The sequence below is a fragment of the Rana temporaria genome, chromosome 6 (genome assembly GCF_905171775.1).
Source record: "Rana temporaria chromosome 6, aRanTem1.1, whole genome shotgun sequence".
Taxonomy (NCBI): Eukaryota; Metazoa; Chordata; class Amphibia; order Anura; family Ranidae; genus Rana; species Rana temporaria.
The window spans coordinates 112,955,663-112,971,628 of record NC_053494.1 but is presented as its reverse complement, the minus strand read 5'-3'; the positions used below and the strand labels follow the sequence as shown (position 1 = coordinate 112,971,628).

The 15,966-nt window shown below is 46.3% G+C and overlaps 1 protein-coding gene across 1 annotated transcript in view; it reads right to left on the bottom strand.

Annotated features, from left to right (window-relative positions):
• The window catches only part of TRPM2 (transient receptor potential cation channel subfamily M member 2), a 262,145-nt gene that overhangs the window by 43,483 nt on the left and 202,696 nt on the right, over positions 1-15,966 (bottom strand). The window contains exons 22-23 of the mRNA XM_040357186.1: positions 14,187-14,368; positions 9,972-10,104 (exon numbers count right to left, since the gene is read on the bottom strand). Of these exons, the coding sequence (XP_040213120.1) occupies positions 9,972-10,104; positions 14,187-14,368 (315 nt within the window). The remainder of the gene's footprint in view (positions 1-9,971; positions 10,105-14,186; positions 14,369-15,966) is intronic.

The window sequence follows — 15,966 nt, the reverse complement described above, 5'->3', positions numbered from 1 at the left end:
ATACCTGCATCTTTCTTCAAATATGGTTGATCCGTTTCCTAATTTTACTTCAGACATTCTGGGGCATGTTTTTTGGCAACACTAAGTTGGCACACATCATTATATTTTCAAAGCCCAGTTTAATTGAGTGACGCTCAATATGGTGTGTTGCGGTGGCATTCCTTTAGAATGGAACCCTAATCCTGTACAAGTACCGTAGATGCTAACAAACACTTCAGCACACAACTTAAACACTGGGAGATGTGGTAGACTTCATTAGCAAAAAAAAAAAGTGCAAATCACATGAAGGGGTTCCCTTAAAGTGTATCTGAATCCCCAAAGAAAAATGTAGTATATTGCAGTATACTAGTGTGTAATTAATGCAATTCTCTTCAATGGGTTGGGTGGCCGCACTCACTCCTTCAGTATACCTATACAAGGAGCCATGGTAGCCACTCACTGGGCTTCAAATATGTCTGCCTGTGTTCATCTCCATTATATACGGGGTGGTGAGATTGGTTGTTTACACATGAAAAATGTTTTTGTTTCCAGTTCATCCTACAAGAAGTTAAAAGGACATTGCTATTCTGATAAGGTCAACAGGTATTTTCTGTACTTGCTCAAAAGGATCTTAGCCTGGAAAAATGAAAACAAATACAGCCACCACAATTACAGGCTTGTAAGCCACAATATATAACATTTTGTGTAACGGAATGACCCGGGACACCCAGAGACTTTGTGAGGATGGGGGATACTCCTGTGTCAGTGTCACTGATAACTCTTGGGTCTGAGTCCACTCTGTGCCTTTTGGGCATGGGGTGGCAAGTGAATCATAATTCATGTATTACATGAGATAGGACATCACTGATAGTTCGTATTGCAGGATTTTGAGATACTGCAAGATGTTGGCCCAACCAGTCAATAGTGACTCATTCTATGCTTAGCCCTGACTAGTGACATGCTAATTGAGTCAGGGCTCCTGGAAGACATTCCATTGTCCATGTGTAAAGGTGTTAACCCAGGTCTGCTCCCAGAACTCTAATTATGCATGTTAAATACTGTTTATGTGTGATAACACTGTCTACAGCCTGTTGATGCTCAGAGGTGTGAATAGGTGTCAAGCTGTATGCGGAGACGAAACGTCTGCCTAGGGAACTCAGTGGGTGAAGGTGTTTTGTTGTTATGCTGTGTACAGGACGCCATGGCTGGGTCCTGGAAGGACGTTATATTTCCCCTCTGTTTGGACTGTGGTGCCTTTAAGGGAACGGAAAGGGTTAACGCACCTGTGTAAGGAAGTAGTTTAAAGCAGACAGGAAGTGCAGGTGAGAGTGAAGGAGTGTAGGAGAGTCTATGCATGGTGAATGGTGGACAAGGAAAGCTGTGGAAGCTATGAAAAGCTGTGAAAGGACTTGGCAGTGTGTTGCCTGAAAGCCTGCTACTGAAGGACTTACCTGCAAGGACTATTTAACTGCGATAGCAGTTCTGAGCTGTACAAGTCGGTGAGACTGTTATTTCCTTTGTTTTTGCTGCTGCTAAGCCATTTAAGTTTAATAAACCTTAGTTTTGATTTAAAAAGCCTGTGTCCTGCGATCAAGCTGGTCCCCCAAACATTACACTGGTGCTCGAATGCGGGCAGGACAGAATAACAGGCATAAGAAGAGAAAAAAAAAAAAAACTTTTTTTCTTTTTGCATTGGACTTTATATTGAACTGACATTTAAAGAGACAGTACATTGAATTTATGTCCTGGGTTAAAGCTGCACAAACATTGAAAGTTGAAGCAATGGAGGAGCTAATTAAACAGCTGACCTTGGCTAACATGCAAGCGCAGACTCGCAATGAGGAAGCTAATCAGCGCTTAGCAGCCCAGCTGGAGGCACAACAAACTTACCACAAAGAGGCGCTGGCTCTGCAGCAAGAAAATACTCGCCTGTTGGCGGCCCAGCAAGCGATGCAGCAAGGGGTTATGCAGGCTCAGGTGACGGCTTTAAAGGAAGCAGTCCAGCAGCTGTCTCAGGTTCGGGAACAAGCGGCTGTTGCCCCTGGCAACCAGGTGACTGTGAGGGCAAGCCATTTTCTACAGAAATTATCCCTGAGCGATGATGTAGAGGCATTTCTTGCTACATTTGAGAGGACAGCGGAGAGAGAAGGATGGTCTCAGGACCAGTGGGCCGGCCTCATTGCTCCTTTTCTCACTGGAGATCCTCAAAAAGCCTACTTTGACCTGCCACCAGATGATGCTAAAGACTATCAAAAGTTAAAGGCAGAAATTCTGGCTCGTCTGGGGGTGACTACGGCCGTTCGGGCCCAACGTGTACACCAATGGAAATATCATCCAGATCGGCCACCCCGGTCTCAAATGCACGACCTAGTGCAACTAGTAAAAAAATGGCTGCAGCCTGAGGTGTTGTCTGGCCCCCAAATCGTGGAGCTGGTCGTGCTGGACCGATACCTGAGGTCCCTGCCAGATGACCTTCAACGGTGGGTCAGCCATGGAGACCCCAAAACAGCAAACCTCCTTGTTGAGATGGTGGAACGATATACAGTGGTGGAGGACCTGCTCGGACCTACCAAGCGCATAGGGCCCAGTCTGCCACGGCCTGTTCGACCAACTGCTGCCCTTCGAAAGGATGTTCCAAGGAGCCCTGGGACAAACACCCCGGAAGGCCAAGAGTCACTCCCGGTACCTCCTCAGCGTTCTGTTCCTGTTCGGAGAGGAGGGGATGTACAATGTTGGCGATGTCATTCCTGGGGTCATACCCGGACACACTGCCCACTGCAAGAGGAGCCCATGGAATGCGGGGTTCTTCGGAGGGGGTCTTTTTGTGCCCATACAGTGTGCACTACACACCTCGACCTGGATGAGGAAAAGTTTGAGTGTGAAGTCCAAGTGAACCACCTCCCTGCCCGGGCTTTGTTGGACTCTGGAAGCATGGTAACCCTGGTTCATCCTAGAGTGATTGGGAAGATCGGTCCGGTAAGAAAAACTTTACGGGTGGTGTGCATTCACGGGGACACTAGAGAGTACCCGCTCATTACGTTGTCTATCGCCTCAGCATGTGGCACTGTTACTCAAGAGGTGGGGGTGGTAAAGAACTTGGTGCATGATGTTATAATAGGACGAGACTGTCCATTGTTTACAAAACTGTAGGAACAAGGAGAACAGTTCAGAGACTGGGGAGAAACTAGCCCCCCTGTTCCTGCTGCTGAGAGGGATAACCCTGAACTGCCAAATGTTAATGTGGACCCAGATGAGGAAAATGCTAATGATTGGGTTAATGGTGATGAAAGTAGTGTTGATACTATTGAGAATGTCAAGATATGTGGTCCACAGACCTATCAAAACCCTAAGGGGGAGGAGCCTTCCCCACTTCGGGCAATGCTGGGGGAAGAGGATGAGGAAGTGGCCTCTACCCCTGCGCTGCCGGATTTGGGTGTTCCCCAGGGGGCATTTGGGACTGCTCAGATGCAGGACCCCACTTTGGCCCATGCACGGGAACAAGTTGTAGTAGTAAATGGGGTTCCCCAAGAGCCAGGTGCGAATGAGAGGTGGCCACACTTTGCAATATATAATGAATTGCTGTATCGGGTTACCAAGGAGAGAGAAAATGTGGTAGAGCAATTGTTGGTACCCCAACAATATAGACGAAAGGTTCTGGACCTGGCCCATAACGATGTGTTAGGGGGATACCTGGGAGTTGAAAAAACGGAGGCACGGATCACCGACCGGTTTTACTGGCCAGGTCTGAAAGCAGAGGTAAAGAGATACTGTACCTCTTGTCCGACCTGTCAGTTGACCGCTCCGGTGACTCATTTTCGGAGCCCTTTGGTCCCTCTGCCCATAATTGAGGTCCCATTCGAGAGGATAGCCATGGATATAGTGGGTCCCTTGGTAAAGTCAGCTCGAGGTCACTCCTACATATTGGTGATTCTTGACTATGCCACCCGATATCCTGAGGCGCTACCCCTGCGGAATACCTCCTCAAAGGCCATTGCCCGGGAATTATTCCAGATGTTTACACGGACTGGTTTCCCCAAGGAAATACTCACAGACCAGGGTACCCCGTTTATGTCAAGGGTTATGGCCGATGTGTGTAAGCTGTTCCGGATTAAACAGCTACGCACATCGGTCTACCATCCCCAAACGGACGGGTTGGTGGAACGCTTTAATAAGACCCTTAAATCTATGCTCAAGAAAGTGGTACAAAGGGATGGGAAAGATTGGGACTGCCTGTTACCAGCTCTCCTGTTTGCTATCCGGGAAGTGCCCCAGGCCTCCACGGGTTTTTCGCCCTTTGAGTTGGTATATGGGCGGAGACCTCGCGGACTTCTTGACGTGGTTAAAGAGGAGTGGGAAAGTGAACCTGTTCAGCATAAGAGTGTCCTGGAATATGTCTCCCAAATGCAGGAAAGGATCCAAACCGTGATGCCGCTAGTCAAAGAGCATTTGCAAAAAGCCCAGGAGGCTCAACGACAGGTCTATAACAGGGCTGCTAAAATAAGGCACTTCCAAGTGGGGGATCGAGTAGCGGTGCTAATTCCCACTGTGGAAAGTAAGTTCTTAGCCAGGTGGCAAGGACCCTTTGAAGTTGTGGAAAAAGTGGGAGAGGTCAATTATAGAGTCCACCAGCCAGGCAAGAGGAAACCGTATCAGATATATCATGTCAACTTGTTAAAGCCCTGGACAGACAGGGAACCGGTGACCTCCCTGGCTAGTGCAAGGCTTGAGCCACAGGTTGGGGTGGAGAGTGTCCAAGTAGCAAATACCCTATCTAAATACCAAAGTCAGCAGGCAAAGGAGTTCTTGCAGAGAAATAAAGAGAAGTTTTCAGACTTGCCGGGGCTAACTAGTATCATAGAGCATGATATTATCATGGAACCTGGAGTCAAAGTTTTTGTCAGGCCCTACCGCATCCCAGAGGCTCAAAGGAAGGCCGTTTCAGAGGAAGTAAAGAAGATGCTGGACCTGGAGATCATTGAGGAATCGCAGAGTGAGTGGTCGAGCCCGATTGTGTTGGTACCAAAGCCCAACGGGACTCTGCGATTCTGCAATGATTTCCGGAAGCTTAATGAAGTTTCACGGTTTGATGCCTACCCCATGCCCCGGGTAGATGAACTTATTGAGAGACTAGGTCCAGCTAGGTATATCACAACGTTAGACCTTACCAAGGGGTATTGGCAAATCCCATTAACTAAGGCTGCTAAAAAGAAAACTGCTTTTTCTACTCCAGAGGGGAGTTTTCAGTACAAAAGAATGCCTTTTGGACTGCAAACTGCTCCAGCCACGTTCCAGCGAGCAATGGATAGGATTTTACGACCTCATCGGGAGTATGCCTCAGTGTACTTGGACGACATAGTCATTTTTAGCAGAGACTGGGAGTCACACTTGCCCAAAGTCCAGGCAGTACTGGACTCTCTCTGGAAAGAGGGGTTTACAATAAACCCTGAAAAATGTGCTTTGGGAATGGAGGAGGTGAAATACCTGGGCTATATTGTGGGTAGAGGGGTGGTGAAACCTCAGGTCAGCAAGGTAGAGGCTATAAAGAGTTGGCCCCGCCCCCTCACAAAAAAGCAGGTACGTGCATTCCTGGGCATGGTGGGATACTACAGGAGGTTCGTACCCAACTTTGCCACATTGGCGGCTCCATTGACCGATCTGACTAAGGGCCGGAAATCGGTCATGGTGGAGTGGAATGCAGACGCTGAGAAGGCTTTTTTGGAGCTCAAGTCAGCACTGTGCCAACACCCTGTCTTGATAGCGCCCAATTTTTCTGAAGAGTTCATTGTCCAAACTGATGCTTCCGATGTAGGATTGGGAGCTGTATTATCACAGGTTGTTCATGGTGAGGAGCACCCAGTAGTCTTCCTCAGTAGGAAGTTGACACCAGCGGAGAAAAACTACGCTATTATTGAAAGAGAGTGTCTGGCCATTAAGTGGGCTCTGGAGTCCCTCAGATATTACCTCTTGGGGAGGAAATTTAGGTTAATTTCTGATCATGCCCCTTTAACGTGGCTGAGGCAAGGTAAAGGGACTAATGCCAGGATTACCAGGTGGTTCCTGGCGCTCCAAGAGTTTAAGTTTATAGTGGAGCATAGGCCCGGGAGACTGCATCAAAATGCAGATGCCCTCTCCCGAGTCCATTGTTTGAGCTCCACTGTTGCCTCCACCTCCTTGGCGTTGGGGCACAGGGGGGGGATATGTACAGGACGCCATGGCTGGGTCCTGGAAGGACGTTATATTTCCCCTCTGTTTGGACTGTGGTGCCTTTAAGGGAACGGAAAGGGTTAACGCACCTGTGTAAGGAAGTAGTTTAAAGCAGACAGGAAGTGCAGGTGAGAGTGAAGGAGTGTAGGAGAGTCTATGCATGGTGAATGGTGGACAAGGAAAGCTGTGGAAGCTATGAAAAGCTGTGAAAGGACTTGGCAGTGTGTTGCCTGAAAGCCTGCTACTGAAGGACTTACCTGCAAGGACTATTTAACTGCGATAGCAGTTCTGAGCTGTACAAGTCGGTGAGACTGTTATTTCCTTTGTTTTTGCTGCTGCTAAGCCATTTAAGTTTAATAAACCTTAGTTTTGATTTAAAAAGCCTGTGTCCTGCGATCAAGCTGGTCCCCCAAACATTACAGCTGTTAATTAAGGAATGTTTAGTAATTAGCCTTAGTGTGTGATTAGGGGGGTGGAGATCTCATTGTTGCTTTAATGCCTTGTACTGTATAAAAAGCTGAGAAGAAACCATTAAAGTATCATTACATTTGGAACAAGCACAGAGCTGTGTCTCGTCTTGATTCTGGGAAATTTATATGGATCGGGTCCTGTTGGTTGGAGTGTCGATAAGCTGTCGTGACTGGGATGGAAGGTCGTAAACGGTGGTGACCGTTACAGTGGTTGCACAGCAGTGGGATAATTCCATCGCTTAAAGGACGGCTACAAGGACACAGGACGATGGAGACGCTGTATGAACGGCTGAAGCTCTCTTCCCTCAAGGACTTACTGGAGAGCCGGGGCAGATCGGCCTGCAACCGTAAGAGAAGGGACATTATCGCACAACTTGTCGAAATGGATAGAGCTGAGAGGCCCAGCGTAACAGACAGGACACCCGATGAAGAGTTTTTTGACCAGGCTGTTAGACGTGGACTGGCACAGTATGGACCTAATCCTCCACTGGAGATCATAGACCGGGTTATAGCGGCTGTGGATGCCACTTGGCTAGAGCAAAGAGGTGCTGCAGCAGCAGAAGTCACAGCAGCACCAACTGAAGAGAGGGGAGAGGTACAGATGCCAGTCACCATGGAAGTGGAGTTCCAGGGAGCCGGGGCAATTGGCCCCTCTCCCCAGCAACAAGCTGTGGTGGTAAAGCATTTACCCCCAGCTGAATCCCTGGCAGCAGGGCAGGATGATACTGGCTGTGACACACAACTGCAGCTTGAGCTGACATCGGGGGATGGGACTGTGGTCTCCCCTCAAAGCGACCCAGCAGAAGGGCTGGCAACGGAGCAGAGTGCCACAAGTCTCTGCTCTCACCTAGCAGGAGAGGGCGTTCCTGGGGCAGTGGATGGGACTGTGGTCTCCACTGACACAACCCCAGAAAATGGTGCGTCACAGAGACAGGGGGATGTCGGCTTTGCTTTGCAAGCATCTGGGGATTTTCTACCACCAGTGGATGGGACTTCAGTCTCCACTGGTATACCCCAGGAATGGTGGCCAGTTGGCCCAGATCCCCAGCAGCATGATGAACTGAGCCCAGCCACCCTGTCTTCTCTCCAGCGGCTGAAAGGACTCCAGGGAGAAGGGCCAGTCCAGGCCTCTCCCCAGCGGCAGGCGTGTTCTCTGAGAGAGACAGAGGTTGGCAGGGTGAGTAATGCTCTGTTTGGAGCAATTTATTTGGGGTACGGTATGGATACCAGCATTGGAGGACTGGATCTACTGACTGACTTCGGAGTCAACCCGTTCAGGGTCTCCTCCTGTGCCAGTCTCCCACCGAAAGGGGAGAGATGTAAGGGAATGACCCGGGACACCCAGAGACTTTGTGAGGATGGGGGATACTCCTGTGTCAGTGTCACTGATAACTCTTGGGTCTGAGTCCACCCTGTGCCTTTTGGGCATGGGGTGGCAAGTGAATCATAATTCATGTATTACATGAGATAGGACATCACTGATAGTTCGTATTGCAGGATTTTGAGATACTGCAAGATGTTGGCCCAACCAGTCAATAGTGACTCATTCTATGCTTAGCCCTGACTAGTGACATGCTAATTGAGTCAGGGCTCCTGGAAGACATTCCATTGTCCTTGTGTAAAGGTGTTAACCCAGGTCTGCTCCCAGAACTCTAATTATGCATGCTAAATACTGTTTATGTGTGATAACACTGTCTACAGCCTGTTGATGCTCAGAGGTGTGAATAGGTGTCAAGCTGTATGCGGAGACGAAACGTCTGCCTAGGGAACTCAGTGGGTGAAGGTGTTTTGTTGTTATGCTGTTAATTAAGGAATGTTTAGTAATTAGCCTTAGTGTGTGATTAGGGGGGTGGAGATCTCATTGTTGCTTTAATGCCTTGTACTGTATAAAAAGCTGAGAAGAAACCATTAAAGTATCATTACATTTGGAACAAGCACAGAGCTGTGTCTCGTCTTGATTCTGGGCAAATGAAATGGGAACGGGTCCTGTCGGTTGGAGTGTCGATAAGCTGTCTTGGATGTGATGGAAGGTCGTAAACGGTGGTGACCGTTACATTTTGTTTCTTGGATTTACATATGCTTTAAGTAACCTGTATGTGGTAACAAACCGCAATGGAATATCCAGACGTAATGAAGACCCTAATGTTTTATTATGTGCAGGGAAATGCCTTGTATTTGTGACTCCCTTAAAAAAAAGACAGTTAGGTAGTTTGTTTGTGGTTGGAAAAGGGGTATGCACAGTATTATTACAATTATTGACATATTGGGCCTAGTGATGAAATTCGAAGGTAAGAAATATTGTCACTACTGTGCTTTCCCAAGAAGAACTGTTTTCATTTGGGACTTTTTACTTTATGTTCCTCTGTAAGGGATTGCATAGATGTGACCTACACTAGAACTGTTCTCTGACTTAAACCTAGTGTGGCTCTACAGCACTAAAAGCACTAGTTTTAATTTATCATGCTTGTTAAATGCAATGTTTACATTTAAAGGGTCCTTACTGTGGCTTCATTTGAAACGTTTTAATGTACAACAATGAAATATATAGTTTTATTATAACAATCCAACACGATGACTTGCAGAACAGATGCAGGTTATAAAAAAAACATTGAATGGTCATTATTGACAGAATATAGAATTTTAAATAATTCAAGCCCAACTTTACCACCAATGAATTGTACCTCTTGCCACCTTCCTATGTAGAGTTCAGCTCCCTAGTGCTACTGCGTTTACCCACAGACTCTGATTGCATCCTCTTTTCTTTATTTCTGGCAGGAGAGCTTTTGGCTGACAAAAAACAGACGTGTATATGCTTCCTCGCAGATTTCCCATCGGGAAAATAGAGAAAATAGAGAACCTGCTCTATAAGTTCCCGTTAGGGTTTCCCTGTGTTTTTTTTCCCCGCCAGATCAACTACTTACCTTTGGGAAACACTGTGAGGCAGTGCCGATGGAGCATACACACAGCCGGGATTCCCGGTCAAAGCTCCATGGCAGTTTTCCTGCCGGGTTCTCGGCTTTCCCCTCGGTTTTCTCTGCAGACTTTTTACTGCCAAGAAAACCGAGCATGTGTACAGGACTTTAGTGTACAAACCCAGAGCAGGTGAATTTGGAGTCAACTGTGTGACCAACTATACAACTAGGATCAGCGTGGCACTGCCATCATTTCCTGCACTGTCAGCAGCAAGATGTGTTTGCCAGAGTGGGCCCCCTTCTACAAAGCCAATGCAAAAGTTCAGCCTTGATTTTTTTATGTATCAGTATAGTTTTTCTATTGGGATTTTCAGTCTTCTTAGAAAGCCTATAGTGCATTCCTTACTTCTTAGAAGTATCTCTAATCTTCTGCTCTGTGCTTTGCTTCATTTGCTTTTGAAGATGTTGTAAATAATTTTCTTTGAGAAAGGTTTCCCAGGAAAGGAGGGCAGTTTCTTCATTCTTTTCCAGTTTTTCTTCTAACAGAAATTACAGTAAGCAACAAAGATTAGATCATTTTTTTTAAGGAAACTACACCACATATTGATGATTAGGGCTCTTATATATCTTTGCTTTTTAACCTATAGAAACCATTTTATCATCCAGATTAATCATATGGTACTGTTATGGTCCCAAAAGGTAGAAATAAAAGGACAAGGGGTGAACCAAAAGTACCAGGGACAAGGTACTGCTAAAAACAACCAAGGGTCAGGCAAATGACAGTATTAAAGTGTTACTAAACCCAGGGCCCTGCATTCACTATATCTGGTCTCCCATAGTACACAAAACATAGAAATACAATTATTTTTAGTAATTACCTTTTCTCATCAGCAGTATATACTGTAACTGTCTTCTATCAGTGTCTGGCCAAGCACTGGTTAAAGCTTGTAGGAGGAGTTTTCATTCTCCTCTGACTGTCCTATGAGGCTGCATGACCCCTAAACCTCTGTCTGTACAGTGCTGATTGGCCCTGTGCTGATCACATGCACCCTCCCAAAACAAAACCCTCCAGAAGTACATACCAAACTGAGCCTGTGCAGAGTGGCTCTGTGTTCCATCAAGAGATGGGTTGAGGACAGTAAAATAAGGGGAGGATCAGAGAAGACAGAATTAAGCAGCCTTTTTACACAGTGTGGAGGATTAACCGCTTAGGTTCCCCAGTGAGTATAACAAGCATGCTTTACTGTATATACAGCCTGAATTTACTGTTGTGGATTTAGTAACACTTTAATGACAAATTAAAATATTGACCAAGTAAGATTTCTGTAGGCAGACAAAGTGGCTTATAATCAAAGATCATTGACTGATGTAAATGCATGAGCCTGTTCATTATTTATGATAATGAAATTCATGTAAAGTACTTCAATTACTTACTTTTTCAGCAGCACTCCCTGCTGTCATCTTCCAGCTGGCATCTATCCTCCTATTACCAGCTTGCGTCACTGTTGCTGGGCAATGGGACATGGTGCATGCCTCCTTGCTGGCTTGCAGGTCTGTTGCTAGGCAATGAGCTGTGGAGCACACATCCTGGCCCCTTCCACCCCCGAGCCCGCCACCTGTACTTCCCCCAGCCAGTTTCTGGGCAATGGGACATCCCTCTGGTTCCAGATTTGGCTCAAGGCACAGGAGGCACCTTACTTAAACCCTACAACAGTGGTTCTCAACCTTCTAGTGCCCATGACCCCTTGATTAAATTTCGAAAGTTGTGGGGACCCCTAACAGTAACATTTTCATAGCGTGGGTTGTCAGCACCCAAGGCAAGATAAGGAATTTGCACCCCTGACCCACGGACATTTAGCGCTCCCTGAGTCCCTTCCACTCGTACAGTATTAAAACCCCTTATGGTACATTTTAGGATGTACCACTCTTTGTTCTCCTCTATTTCCATTTTATCTCTCTCTATCCTAATTTCTTTTTTTCCTATTCATCTCTCTAACCTTCTTTCTTGTTCTCTTATTCTTTCCCTTTTTCTTTGATCCTCCCCCTCTTTTCCTCTCCCTTCCATGTATTCTCCTCTTACTCCTTGGTGGGGGGAAATGGGATGAGTGGAAGTGCTGGAGGGGGGGGGGGAGCTCTGATCAGCCAACTTAGGTGCTCTTGATCAAGGTCACCTGCTGATCTGCGAACTGTAGTGGGGACTTTTAATGGCAACTTTAATCACTGGTAGTGTTGCTGTATCTCCGGCTTAACTGTGTCTCCAGCTCTGTGGTGTCTTGTAGCAGTGACACCTATGGTGAAATCAGGAGATAGGGTCTCCTCCAGCCCCTCCTACTTCACATTCCTCACCAGTCAGCTGACCTCTAGTCTCTGTCCCCCAGCCATGCCGTGAACTGAATGGGCAGCTGTAAAGAGCCGAGTGGGCAGCTGCGAGCTCCAGGAACAGCCCAAGATTTAGTGACCCCTGGCAAATAGTCATTCGACCCCCAGGGGGGTCCCGACCCCCAGGTTGAGAACCACTGCCCTACAAGCTCATGCCTGCCATAAGACTTGTAGTAGTGTTCCTGCTACTCAAGTGCACCTGATCTGTTTGTTTATCTCTGTCCCTGTCCTCTGCTACATTTCTAGAATACATCTACTATCTTCTGCATGCCCTGACCTTTGCTACATTCTTGGATTGTGGCTACTGTCTGCTGCAAGCCCTTAGCTCTGTAGAATGATGTGTGTATGGAAATCCTCCTCTGCTGTTAAGCCAGATTGCTCCTGCTCTGAACTCTGCGTCTGGGTTTAGGTGAATCACCAAGCTGTCCACACTCATAACTCATAAATAAAATGGAGGAATTCACTTCACTCCGATAGCATCACACAAACTCCAATTTATTAAGGCCAACAACACTATAACAGTCCCCACCTTGGGACCTTCCTGCTAACTCACCTGAAAGGGCTTACTCTCTCACTCATTTGGGGGAAACACATTAGAGGGGTGAGCCCTATCGGGTGTAACGTGTTAGAGGAGAAGTCCTGAAGGCTGGGACTGTCATAGTGATTGTTGGCTGTAATAAATTGGAGTCTGTGTGATGCTACTGGAGTGCAGAGAAGCCCTGACCTTGGCTACATTTTCAGATTCTCCAGTCTGCCCACTGCCTAACTAGCTCCTCCCTGTCGACCTGCCCAGTGGTGTGTCTGCCATCCTATACAGTATGTCTCCATCACTGCATGATATATTCTTCCTTAACTTTACTTTAGGTCTGCTTGTTGCGCTTTACAACTAGAGTATATAGTTTTGTGTATTAAGTCCTGGGGGCAACCTAGTACTGGTAAGCCTGCCTCCCTTATTGGAAGGTGGCTGCCAAAGGCATGACTAGAACCTTCAGGGCCCCAGTGCAAGAAACCACTCTGACCCCCAGCCAAGGCGTATCCCTCTGAGCCTGGGCCCTTCACTCCCATCAAGGGGCCTTTTATTACGGTCCCGTAGCAGGACACTTTCACATGTTCGACAGCGGGCCCCTTTTCTGCTGTATTGTGCCCCCCCCCCCCCCACAGTGGCGGAATGCCAGGGCCTGGTTGCAAGTTATGAATGACAAACTTACCAGCCCCTTCCCCCCTCTCCATCTTGAAAGAATCCCAGGCCGCTGCATGTGGAGGGTGACCAGGGAAGCAGACATGGCCAGGAGGCAGCAGGATAGAAGGGGCAGTGGGGGCAGCATATACAGTAGAGGCAGCAATGCCCTCCATCTTTCTCCAGCAGCCTCTAAATGCTTGTGGAAGGGAGAGGATGAGAAGCGGGCTTTCAGCAGTTACATGAGGAAGATGGAGGGCATCGATTCCTCTATATGCCACCTCTGCTATCCCTCCTATCCAGGTGTAAAGGGGAGTTGCAGGGGCCCCCTGGAGCATGGGTCTGGGTTGCAATTGCAACCCCTGTGACCCCTGTAGTTACGGCCCTAGTGGCTGCTGTTTGGGAAGTTACACTAGCCCACCAATTACTCAGACTGGTGTGCCTGTATCCAGGCATTACAATGCAGAGATACAATAAAGGCCTGACATGTGGAGTATATGCAGAACATAATTAATAAACAAATATATTGTACTGACAATATATAAGTACAGTATATGCCATAGACTATTGTCTGTCGTTCAAAAGTGACAACCTAAAGCTAAACTCCAGGCACATACAGTTTAATACAGGTAGGTAATGATTAGAAATGTTAAATAAATGTATAAATGCTACGAATATACAACTGCAGTACCTGAATGTGGTTTGATAACAGCCTGTCACAATCATCTGTACAGTAAGGCTCGGACCAGGAGAGAGAGGCAACATTCTGAGTCAATCAGGCTCTGCTACATGCACATGTACTGATAGGGAACATACTAACACTGGGTAAGAGGAAAGTGATAACTTCATTAGTCTTTTGCTGTTCCATTATTGTCCAATCACAAGCTGTGGAGAACATGAAGTCTAATTTAGAACTGGGTAAATCTCAGTTTTGGTTGGACAAAATGACAGCTACTTTGACAAGTAAAGCAGCTCCATATGTATTATGACTGTGCATTTGGCTGTTTGCCTGGAATTCAGCTCAAAGACCACACTAAGGCCAGACTTATGAAAATAAGCTCTTACTAAGTTGCATTTGTCTTCCTGTAGGTTCGTGAAGAATGACGTTTTTGATAAACTGATGCAGATGATTAAGGAGAATAAAGGGTGGAGGGGCAGGTGGCCGACCGTGATACTCCTCAATTAAATCATGTCGCTGGAATTTCCAGATCTGATCTGTATGTTCCTGGACCTGTTGAAAAGTGTAGCTAAAAAAACAACTAGATTAATTAACAAGATAAAAAAAAATATTGAATAACCCAATATTGAGTGTAAAAATCATCTAACAAAGTATTATGCTTTACTTAACGTGTATCTCTATTCATACAAAACTGTAGAAAAATAACAGTACAATGTAGAACACAGTGAATGATGGAGATGAGTAAACCTAAAAATCTGCTTCTCCCACAAGCTGATTTACATAGTCTATATCTCACAAAGATTTCCATAGTTCTTTTATTCTTTTCAGATTTTTTTGGTGTGAGCTATAACTCAAAACATTTCTCCTTGAAAAGCAAAGAAGAAAATAACTTTTTGCTAAACAACTTTTTTTGTCAGTGTACACATATCTCAGAGAAGGGGAGGTGGAATAAAGGTGAGTCAGTCCTCTGACTTATTCAGCTATGTGTGTAATTTAATTTCAAATTCAGCTAAACAGAGTGGGGGCAGATCCACAAAGAGAGTACGCCAGCGTATCTACTGATACGCTGGCGTACTTTCAAATTTCCTGCGTCGTATCTTTGTTTTGAATCCTCAAAACAAGATACAACAGCATCTGGGTTAGATCCGACAGGCGTAGGTCTTCGTACGCCTTCGGATCTAAGATGCAATTCTTCGGCGTCCGCTGGGTGGCGTTCCCGTTGTAATCTGCGTCGAGTATGCAAAGTAGCTATTTCCGACGATTCACGAACGTACGAGCGGCCGCCACATTCGGCTTTTTCCGGCGTATAGTTAAAGCTGCTATATGGTGGCGTACTTAATGTTAAGTATGGCCGTCGTTCCCGCGTATAATTTTTAATTTTTTTTCCGTTTACGTTTAAGTCGTCCGTGAATCGGGCTGGACGTAATTTACGTCCACGTCAAAACAATGACGTCCTTGCGACGTCATTTAGCGCAATGCACGGCGGGAAATTTAGGGACGGCGCATGCGCAGTTCATTCGGCGCGGGGACGGGCTTCATTTAAATAAAACACGCCCCCTACCCGCCGCATTTGAATTCCGCACCATTACGCCGCGAGAGATATACTACGCCGCCGTAACTTACGGCGCAAATTTGTTGTGGATTTAAAACAAAGCCAAGTTACGGCGGCATAGCGTATCTTAGATACGCTGCGCCGGTGCAGATCTTTGTGGATCTGCCCCAGTATTTTTAAGCAAAGCAGTTAAGGTTAGACTCATTCCCAAATATGTGCCTGAAAAAGTAGGAAGGGAGGAAGGAACGCCTTTGACGTGATTAAACAGCGATATAATACAAGTGTTTTTAACGATTTACCATAGGCTATACCTCCATATGTGATCTATTTCATACCTCTGAATGTTGTAAGTTATTAATATCATGTATCTTATGTTCCATATGTATATTTGGTAACTATGCTTTTGTGTTTATGAATATTATCTTCAACTATCTCTTTTTCTAACCCATAGGAAGCTTGTGTAATAACTTACAACAAGGGACAAGCTTTGGGTTTGGGTCAAAGAGAGTGTTCAGCCTGGTCAGTAGCTGTTTAAGGTTTACTGAATCAGTGAACTAAATGGCCAGATTTGCTACTGCTTGTTGACTTGCTATGGTTGGGGGATGCTTGCTGCC